Source organism: Alosa sapidissima, chromosome 13 (assembly GCF_018492685.1).
Source record: "Alosa sapidissima isolate fAloSap1 chromosome 13, fAloSap1.pri, whole genome shotgun sequence".
Lineage (NCBI taxonomy): Eukaryota > Metazoa > Chordata > Actinopteri > Clupeiformes > Clupeidae > Alosa > Alosa sapidissima.
The window spans coordinates 7,298,184-7,309,176 of record NC_055969.1 but is presented as its reverse complement, the minus strand read 5'-3'; the positions used below and the strand labels follow the sequence as shown (position 1 = coordinate 7,309,176).

Below are 10,993 nucleotides of genomic sequence, written 5' to 3'. Positions count from 1 at the left end.
CCATCCACAACATGAGGACTGACAGTAAATTTCCCATGGTGTATATATAGCCTTTTGCTCAAAATGGATGTTTATACAATGTATATGTGTATATGTTGCTTTTCGTCTGTACGTCTGATCTCAGTGTAACGTTCTAAGGGGAAATGTGTTTGTGTGGGTGAAAAAAAGTGAAAAACTAATATATATAAAAGTCACACATGTGTTTGATAAATGGATTGGGAGAAAGAAAGCTAACTTAAAATTCTTTGAGTGTGTGTGAGCGAGACAAATGTTTGCTGTCTGGACTGAGTGATCCAAGATTCTTGTGTGTGTGTGTGTGTGTGTGTGTGTGTGTGTGTGTGTGTGTGTGTGTGTGTGTGTGTGTGTGTGTGCAGGTGCGTGGGAGTGGGAGTACCTGGAGGAGGCGGTGGCTGAGAAGCTGAAGAGTCCTCTGGCCGTGGCTCAGCTCATGGAGAGAGTGCGCTCCTTTGTGGGCAGAGAAAAGGTGGCTGTCAATCACTCACAGTGGGTCCACCCATTACCTACTGACCAAATGACTAAAATAAACTGATTGAAATTGATAACTGACACTGGATGTAAATTGCATTTTTAAAAACGTCCTACGCCATACACAACAGTCCTTAGAACAGGGTAGTTTGGGCAAATGTCAGTTCTTCCTGTGCAGGCAGAGGACCTCTAGTTCACATTTTCAGTAGGTTCATATAGAGTATAACTAGGGCTGCAACTAACAATTCATTTCATAGTCGATTAATGTGCCGATTATTTTCTTGATTAATTGTTTGATCAATAAAATGCCAGAAAATGGTGAACAAATGTTGATCATTGTTTCCCAGAGCCCAGGAATATGTCTTCAAATTCTTTGTTTTGTCCACACACCAAAGATATTTAGTGCACTGTCATAAAGGAGTAAGTGAAGTGAACCTGAAAATATTCAAGTTTGAGAAGCTACAATCAGAGAACTTTGATGTGTTTTCCTTAAAAAATGACAAACTGATTAATTGATTATCAATAGTTGCCAATTAATTTAATAGTCGACAACTCATCAATTAATCGATTAGCTGTTGCAGCCCTATATAGAACACCACTATACGACCTTTATGACCTTGTGTAAATGGTTGGTAAGATACAGTACATCCAGCAACTAGGCTCTGAAATACTCTAGGTGAGCTTGACAAACACTTGACATGTTTTCAATATTTGACTTGTTTTGAAGTAAATAATGAAATAAATCGATGAGCCTTTGATATGTAAATCTGCTTTGACAACTGAGGATTCATTATGCCTCTGATGCCTAGTTTGCCAATCACACTGTGGCTGTGCTGATGTTGTCTTCTTGTCTCGTGTGTGTGTGTGTGTGTGTGTGTGTGCTCAGTGCCCACGGGACACACCCACCTCTCGACAACCAGGACCTCAAGCGCTGGGAAACATTTTCAACTCGCCCCTCTACTCTGACGTCATCTTCATGGTGCAAGGCAGGCCTCCTCTTCTCTCCTCTCCTCTCCTCCATCTCTCTATTCCTTTCATTTCCCGGCAGACGGCGTAACAGCTCAGCTTACTGTTTTATTCTCCATGTGATGTTCTACAAAACACTTCAACCACAAACAGCCTGACGGAGCACCAGAGCCGAAACCCCATGAGAAGGCCTAAACAGAATGTCGGTGTGACAGTGTGTGTGCCTACGTGTGTGTGTGTGTGTGTGTGTGTGTGTGTGTGTGTGTGTATGCACAGCCGACAGAGGGAAGGAGGGAGAGAAAAAAAGAGAAAGAGAGGGAGCAAGAGGGAAAATAACTGACAGACGCACAGCGGGAGAGAGTCTTTATTTTGAATTCACAATAGACATCTCAGCCTTGCAGTTCTGCCGCTCCTGGGAATAGCACATGGAGGAGACGAGACGACTGCTTTGCATGGTGGTTACCAAGGCGGCCACAGCCCCAATGTAGCAACTCGTATACACTAGACACAATCTCAGTTATACACACACCCACAGAGAGTGTGTTAGTGCCAACTGGTGCTGGATAGAAACAGCTCTCGATTTTCTCTTTAGTCTACATCAAGACGCGTAACATCCAATTATATCCAACGAATCCAACCAGTAATAGCCTGTTCTCCATTTGTGTTTCAGGAAGTGTGTTACCGGCGCACCGGGCGGTTCTAGTGGCCCGCTGTGATGTCATGGCGGCCATGTTTAGCGGCAAGTACGCGGAGGCCCGGAGCCGGGTGGTGCCCATCCACGGCGTCTCCTCGGACACCTTCCTCTCTTTCCTGGAGTACCTCTACACAGACACCTGCTGTCCAGGTGAGACACAGCTTTGACAGACAGCCAGCTCAGCGTCAGGGGCCTCAGCCCAAGAAAGGGGACAACATATCACACAGGGCACTTTGACTTTATGCAGCCGCGAGGTGGGAGGGCTGTGCTGATATTTGCTGGCACCCAGCAGATAAGAATTCATGGCTCCAGAGCCTCCGTGACTGGTCCTCATAACTATAATTCATGACTGACAAAGGACTTTGGAGGCACGCACGTACACACACACACACACACACACACACACTCACCCCTCTGGGAATTGATTAATTTTTGCTCTCTACTGACCCCTGCTGTTCTGTCACGACATGAGCATTTGTTCAGGTTTATGTTAACACACAGTCAGTCAGACACTAAAGGGACTCTAAAGATGATGTTGAGCAGGAGGTCTATCAATAATGAAGCTGACTGATGACTGAATGATTTGTCTTCTGACAGCACACTGCCAGAGAAGACCTGGCACCTGTCAAATATTTGAGCATAATTCACACCTGTCCTGTTATGATTACCTTAAGCATTCCTGTCGTTTATCTGATGGTGGTGGTGGTGGGGGGGTGTTACTGACAGCTATATGAAAATGACTGACAGCTGGGAGACAAACGAGTCAGATGGGATAGTTCAGCCGTCATGAGTGGGAGCGAGAGAGATGGGGATAGACTGACAGCTTGTGCTTTTGCTGCCTGTGTGTATGTGTTTTTCAGCCAGTGTTCTACAGGCGATGGCGGTGCTGGTGTGTGCAGAGATGTACCAGGTGAAGCGTCTGCAGCACCTGTGCGAGGTGTGTGTGTGCGCCTACCTACAGAGCATGCCCAGCAGGGAGCTGGCATCCACCGGGATCAGCATCATACGGTTGCTAAGGAGAGCAAAGGTGAGTGTGTGTGGGTGTGTCTGGGGGACATTTTTGAACATGCAGAACACTGCTTTAGTTACAAGGAAAAAGGTTGCGTTTGTCAATGTTATAGAAAGAAGAGCCAGATATCTTAGGTATAATTATATATCCTGTTACAAACAGTGTTTCCCAAAGTGTGGGAGTTTTTTTTATTTTACATTTTGTAATGTAATGTAAATATATTAAATAGCTCAAATTCAAAAGTAGCTAGAGACATTGAAATAAATATAAGCCTATTTTTCAAACTGACATTTGTTTGATGTTGATCTGGAACATATTTGATGGGGTAGCCATTGACAGATTATGGGTAATGATAAACTAAAGTGTCTTAAAATGGTGCAGTGGTTGTAATCGGCTTAGTTTACTGCTTCACTCATATAACTGTTCAAATGCCATTAAGGAAATACGTTACCTTAGTCTCGTCTCACAGTTGTGTTCCTTTCGAGTCTTACGTTGATCTATTCCCCCTCTTTTTTCCCTGCACTCTCTCTGTTACCACTTCAATGCAGTGTCACAATGCTGACCAGCTTTATGTTTGGCTCCTGCACTTCATCGCAAACAACTACCTGATCTTCAGCCACAAACCAGACTTCATCGAGCTCACAGGTGAGTTTCCTACTGACCTCTCAAAACCCACCAGGCCAAAATGTCCTAATAACTCCCTTTGCTTGTTGTATCAGACTTTGTTTTCCTCAAACAGAAGAGTATGTTATTATGCATACTGTAGAGAAAAAAAATGGCTTAACCAAACACAGCATTCTCTGGCTGAACGTGCATGATGCATTTGACTGCCTCCATTATGTGACAGGGAAAGTCAGAGTGTAATTACAGAGCCTCTGAGTCTGCAGTGCAGTGCGCAGCGCAGAGCTGTCAGTCGCTAAGCTCACAAAATCTCTGTGGAGTTAGGTAGAATTCACTTCAGGTCTTTAGTGTGGTACACACACACATTCACACACATCCACATACACAAACAACCCATTCTACTGCAGAGAACACTACAGGAGAAAAAAGAAAGTATTGACGATAGGCAGAGTAGATTTGACTGGCTTCAGACTTTATTTCCACAGGCACAGAGGTTCTCATCAGAGAAGGGAATGGACGGTTCTTTTCACAAACACATTTAAAAGCAGAGACCAAAACATAAACACAAGCAATCCCTTTTTATAAAAGTACACATCTCTGTCACATATTCAAGTCAATTCAACAATGTATTCTTATAGTAAACATTTTAGTGCACAAATGTAGTAAATGGCACCTAGGCCAGGCTTAGTAAGGCCTTTAAATGCATCCTTTGACAAACCTAGAATTTTATCCATAGTGATTGGTTAACAGTGGTACCTAGAATCTGACCTGATTGGTGTGTGACAAACAATGGCACCAACCACACATTACGTTACTGGTTCTTCATAGGCTGACTGTACTGGGCTTCAGACTACGGACTACAGTTGCATAATTGGGTTGTAGTGGTTCACAAGCTGCTTGGCCTAATGTAATAATGATCTGTAGTGGTTGGTGGAGGAAGGGGGATTCAGGGTGGTTGGAGGTGGAAGGTGGATTCAGAGTGGTTGGAGGTGGAGGAAGGTGGATTCAGAGTGGTTGGAGGTGGAGGAAGGTGGATTCAGAGTGGTTGGGGGTGGATTTGGAGCCTGTTGCATCATCTTTGTTGTTGTTGTCGTTTGTCTGTCGTTTTTGGTCCGGGCAGACGAGGAGCGGGAGCACGTGGAGAGGCTGCGCTGGCCGTCGAGGGGCTACCTGCAGGAGCTGAGCGAGTACCAGCAGCGCCGGCGGCAGCTGCGCAAGTCCCGCTGCAACCTCATGTGACCCCTGAGCCCTGCGTCCGCACCTGCACCTGCCCGAGCCGCGGCGGCCTCTGCCTGCCCTGTGGGTGCGGCGCAGGACCACAGGAAAGAGAGGGATAAGGAAAAGAAGAAGAAGGAGAAGAAGCAGCAGAAGGAGAAAGAGAAGGCGATGAGTGTGAGGACATGGGGATGGACACTCCCTCTCTTCCGGCTGTCCGGCCTCTGTGTTAAGGGCCAGTGGGGTGGTGGGTCCCACACGCTCAGCCATACCAAACTTTGACCACTGACTCTGTGACAACTCTGTATAAGGACCTTAAAATGGAAGAGACCGCTGTGGATTCTGGGAGCTTTGTTCTCATAGGGGATTTAACAGATCCATATCGCTGTCTGGTTCTAGCTAGGCCTTTGCAAGGCGATAACTGTGACTAAATAACGACAACCACAAGCTTTACACCTCAGGACCTGGGTTAGCACTTATTACGGTCATAACTCGTTCGGCCTCTCCTTATTACGGACTGCCACTGTCAATACCGCAGAACCCAACGAGTTATGACCGTCCTAAAGGCTTAACAGTCAGTTGCAAATCTAGGCCCTGGGTATTACATCTATGCCGAGGAGTAACTGTGGACTGGGGAGGCCCTTGTGGCCAGCGCTCTTCAGCTGGACAATGCGGAGAGCTGGAGGGGACTTGTTTTGTACTTGCGGTGGTCGGCGCACCACTCACAAGGCTGGACGAGGTGCCAAAACGTACTGTAAGCCTGAGAATGTGCTCAACAGGGTAGGGTCACCCTCACATCCACTTCAGACTTAAACTCACTGAAGTCCTTTTACATGGTGCGCATTCATTAAATTGAGTGTTTTCTTGCAAAAAAAAGAAAGAAAAGAAAAAGGAAATGATCAACGAAAAAGACAAACCCTACTTGATTTCAACGACTTAAATAATTTAATTTTCAAATAAATAAACACACACCACAAAATGTTTTTTATTTTTTTGCCATGAGATTATCATTTGGCGATGCAACTATTTTTCTATACATGTACATGATGGGGGTTTTTATTTGACAATGTGTACAGAGTAGGCATCCAGCATGTGTAGTGCAGTGTGTGTATGTGTGTGTATGTGTATACATGTGTATACGTGTGTGTGTGTGTGTGTGTGTGTGAATGTGTGTGTGCGTGTGCGATGGGACCCTAGACATTGTCCCAGGCTCTGTGTAGTTTAGTTCTGTTCTGTTGATCTCCTGCTCACTCTGAATAAAGACATGATTTTAACAGGACCCTGCCTGCGTTATTATCTGACACACGGATAGCATGTTTTAGGACTGGATTAGATACATGTGACTGCTACACAGTATTACTACTTTGCAAATGTGACTGTTATACTGTTCTTGAATAACCAATGGATTCAAGACATTCCTCACAACACTGCCATACTTCATGGAAATTCTGTTGGCAGTGGAACGAGTTAAAATGTAGGCATTTGAGATCTGTTTATTTGCTTAGATACAGTTGATTCTGCACATTTTCATGGTGTCAGGTTTCCCTAAAAAGACTATAACTAAAAATGATATTTACTTTTTCAATCTATTCTGTGATATGACCCAGTCTCAGTTCAATGGGTTCTGATGCTGGAGACCACTGAAGCCATGTAAGCGGGTACGTATGTATTCTGCACACACACTGTATACAAGACCGGGAATATGCTTGAGCTCCTCAGCAATCAGAAAGCCACGGGAATGAAGAATGTGTGTGTGTGCCACAGGAGACCTGATATGCATGACTGCACTAGGAGACATTTCTGTGTGGACTAAGTGTGTTCTTGAGTGTCTGAACATGTGAGTATTTGTGGGTACAGTGTGTGTGTGTGTATAGTAGGCTGCATGTGAGAGATAGAATGTGTGTGTGTATAGTAGGTTACATGTGAGCATGTGAGAGATAGAATGTGTATGTGTGTGTAGTAGGCTACATGTGAGCATGTGAGAGAGAATGTGTGTGTGTGTGTGTGTGTGTGTGGGGGGGGTCCAAACCTTGGTGCTGCATGTCTTGTCACTGCAGCGCTCCCATGGACTGCAGCATGCCCTCCAGTTTGCCACATTTATCCAGCTCAGCCACGTCACTGCCGCCCCCCACACACTTCTCCCCAATGAACACCCGAGGCACCTACAACGACACAGCAACAAGAGCAAGAACAAGCACATTACCATCCTCAGGTCATCTTGGCACAGTGGAGGGGGAATGACCCGCTGCTCCTGGCAAGCTTATGTAATTTTCTGCCCTCTTCCTCAGCCTCCTTTTCATCTGTCCGTGACAATAACCAAATATTGTAGTGCCACGGGTGCACTGGCGCTCAGTTGCAAGTGTAAGAAACCAATATGTCACTTTGATGTCAGGATTTATTAATAAAATACGCAGCCCAAATAACAAAGAGAATTATGATTACGAAATTATTTTCATATTTTACCACCACCAGGTGCGGTAAATGACAAATAGCCTACAATACATTGTTTAACACCATTTCCGTGTTGCGCCTTCATTTGAGTCGCCATTTTGGCTATTCTGTCTGGGTACAATTTCTATAACTGTAAGTCTGGATGTATATGAAGTCGCAACAAAACTTTAGGAAGATAGCCCTTTGAGTAGGTCACCATATAAAACAGGTTGAAATGCAAATGATACTCACTGTGCGACCACCGGTGATTTGCTTCAAGTAATCTTGAATGTCGCTCATGTCGCTCCTTCCGCTAATGTCAATGATGTCTAAGTGCCCAGTTTTAAATTTATATTTTGACAAAACATCTTTGGCCATAACACAGTAAGGGCAGGACGGTTTCGAGAACACCACCACCTTGCCCCCTTTGATTTGAGCTTTCACGAATTCTTGAGCCATGATATGTATGAATCCAGGAAACTAATTTGGAGGAAAACAGTGCGCTATACTTGTTAGCCACGTACTTGTAACTACCAAGATCTTAGCGACCGGTCTGTTTAAAGGTCTTGGTTTGTCAAAATAAAAGTCAAACGTAACCTGTCACGATAACTCCAGATAAGCACTAGCAGAGACTGCAAATGCAAGTCCAAAAAGTGCTTACACAATTTCAATTTTCAATTGAATTTCACAACATTACACATGTCTCATGGCACTTTACAGAATTGCATACCATATATATTATACATACTGTTCCCCAGGAAAATATATGGCTGACTGGAAAAGGCCTACCTAGATTATTTTTCTTCTGTAATCTTCTGCTCTGGGCCTACTAGGGCAAGTAAATGAAGAGTAGGCCTATATCATACCAAAATGATATGGAATTTATAGAACCTAAAGTAAAGATAGATAGATAGATTACTTTATTCATCCCCAGAGGGAAATTACGGTGTAGAGCTAGAGGAAGGTAGCGCTAGTCTTGTAAAATGCAATAAGGGGAACTGTGCTTCTGTTCCTGCATCTCAATTTGTGACTTGAATAATTTTTTAATCAGTCAGTTAGTAGTCTAACCACAAACACATTCTCCAAAAATAATAATAATAAAAAATCTACAGAAATAAAAAATGTTTGGTCCATCTGTAGTTCACCCTCCATTTTGTATTGTGTCAGACATAGGGTCAGCCTGTGCAGATCCACATCTGCCATTCATTTGTATGTATACCGTAACTAGCATCCAAGTTCCCATACAGGTAATCTGAGGACTTCATTGCACCCACGTAATGGACAATAAACACACCATCCTAGAAGAGACTGCCAGTTCAGAATGTGGGGCTGACAGAGATGGGAATTTTCCACTTATTCCCCCAAGCAGTTATTCTGTCAGTGACTTGTGCCATGTCCAAAGCTAACTAATGAGAGAAACAGACCATTTTCAATACAGATCCAATATTCTGACATTTACTGCCATATAAGATACTAATCAGTTATTATTCTCCAACTCCATGAACACACGAGTCCCAAGAACAGTGCCGGTCACTTATGTCATCTGCTTGCTGAAATTGATAGCTTGTTGCAGAATGTCAGATATGAGAGCACACTGCAAAGTTAGAAACATTTATAAGAAATGCCCTTTGTGAGTGGACGAGAGTGGGGCCAACACCTGGGAGGGAATTCAGTCTGGTTACTTATTTTAATATACAGTTCATTGAATAATTGGTGACATTAATTGATTTAAAGAAAACACTTGGAATGGAAGAGTATAGGAGCAGCAGTTGGACCCCGAAGCTCACTACTCAGGTGCACAGGTCTTTTGAGACGATTTTACCAAGGTCTTTGGCAGTGGTGGATATTTTGAAAGGACTCTTAGCTCCAGGTGGGGCGTGTAGTCATAAGGGAATTACGCAAGGCCCTCGTCATACCTGATTGAGTTGCAAATAGACACACACCAAGGTCAGTATCTGTGCTAAGGGCCATTCAGCACAGCATTCAGTACAGTTGAGTAGGAGTACAGTTGAGTCAAGCTTATTTGAAATTGTTTGAGGATAATTTCACTAACTTAGTGGACTGCGATGTGTTTTCAGTCAACTGAATACAGCTCAGCTGTACCCTTTGTAGATGTGGTTGCTCAGCCTGGACAAGATTGATGGTCTGAACACAGTGATTATGGGAAATTCTGACACTGTAATGGCTGAAAGCATCACGTTAATAGTGACTTTCAAATTGAATGACAAATGCTGCCTTTTTACAAAACATTTCCCAGTGATTTTGTCTACTTTTTAAGTCAGCTTTGTGCTTTGCATCATTAATGACAGCTACAAAAAGCAGACATACTTTGCCATTTCTGTTAAAATGATCAGTGCTTCACGTTGGTCCATCACAAACTGGAAGGGGAGGACAGATCTTTCCTCAGTCTCTGCAGTTCATCAGGTCTTGGTCCTGCCTAACAACTGGGAACCTGGCCACTGGGGAAGGCAAACTGCTCAAGACTTGTGTCTCCAACAAAGGAGGAAAACTGCAATAGTGTGAGGGTATGCATGATTATGACTCACATTAAGAATAGTTTCTCTTGACGTTAGAAGCTGTAATGATAAACGCTGGGAGCAATCATGACAAAATTACTGGCTATGAAGAAATCTCAAAATTGGAGCCACCTGGTTTAGTGTCGACAGGCAAGGTTTTAGAAAAGCCTGCAGTCAGAGTGAGCAGTTGTCATTCAGTAAACAAGGTTAACACAGACAAACGCATTAGGCCTATTATGTTTGAGAAGTTCACATTTTATTGAACTCATGTGTTTTCAGGTGGGCAGCTTGGAAACACCCTCATTTGACAACCTTTCTGCCACTAAAAAAAAAAAAGACAAAAAAAAAAAAAAAAAAAAGAGATGACACTGCTTTGAAGAGATGTAAGGAGATTATTTTGCAACCTGTTCCACCACAAATTAACATCTCTAATAATGGCATGTAGTGGGACTTATCCCACTTCCTTCTCTTCCAAAAAGCAATCAAGAAAGAAAGGGAACCATGTGAAACAGACTCCAGTAAACTTCCAAACCCAACATGTGTAAATAGTCGACTGAGTCATTTCTGCAACCCCCAGGCCTTTCCCCCCTCATCTCTTCAACCCACGTGACTTTTTTTTTTTTTTTTTTAAGACAACTCAGCACCCTTGTCCTCCAGGGAACGACCTCTGAGCCACAGCTGTGGTCTCGCGGCACACACACACACACACACACAGCACCACAGCTGAGATGGAAGCTGAGAGGGAGGTCTGAAGGAGCTGAAGACATGGCCCTTAGTCCAGGTTAAGTTGGCACATTAACCTTTAAAACAAAAATGCATATTTTGGCTGGGTCACACCCTGCAAATTGGACAATCCCTTGGATATTCTTGTGCAAAAATAAAAGACCACCCAAAAACAAAAACAAAAAAAGCTTCATGAGGGCAAGGGTTGCATCCTCTTATCACGAGAGCTGTATGCCAATGTCACTGGCTTGGCCTCACTGACATCAGAATGTCCTTTCCAGGTCTCAACATGGACTGCTGATAATTAAAATGGCATTCACAACTTTTAGAACA

At 43.7% G+C, this 10,993-nt stretch overlaps 2 protein-coding genes across 3 annotated transcripts in view; one reads left to right on the top strand and one right to left on the bottom strand.

Annotated features, from left to right (window-relative positions):
- Positions 1-6,270, top strand: part of rhobtb3 (Rho related BTB domain containing 3) — a 21,228-nt gene extending 14,958 nt beyond the window's left edge. Inside the window, exons 7-12 of one of the 2 annotated variants that reach the window (XM_042060690.1) lie at positions 375-484; positions 1,373-1,472; positions 2,123-2,296; positions 3,007-3,173; positions 3,704-3,800; positions 4,897-6,270. In XM_042060690.1, coding sequence (XP_041916624.1) covers positions 375-484; positions 1,373-1,472; positions 2,123-2,296; positions 3,007-3,173; positions 3,704-3,800; positions 4,897-5,015 — 767 coding nt within the window. In that variant the 3' untranslated portion in view covers positions 5,016-6,270. Of the gene's footprint in view, positions 1-374; positions 485-1,372; positions 1,473-2,122; positions 2,297-3,006; positions 3,174-3,703; positions 3,801-4,896 lie in introns of those variants that run through there. The other variant, XR_006021942.1, reaches the window with a different exon arrangement.
- glrx (glutaredoxin (thioltransferase)) lies at positions 4,228-7,982 on the bottom strand. The gene is made up of 3 exons (XM_042060693.1): positions 7,674-7,982; positions 7,021-7,153; positions 4,228-5,073 (listed from the first exon to the last, which is right to left on the bottom strand). Exons 1-2 carry the CDS (start codon positions 7,878-7,880, stop codon positions 7,040-7,042), a joined length of 321 nt encoding a protein of 106 aa, XP_041916627.1. The 5' UTR covers positions 7,881-7,982; the 3' UTR covers positions 4,228-5,073; positions 7,021-7,039.
- Between the last annotated feature and the right edge of the window lie 3,011 nt (positions 7,983-10,993).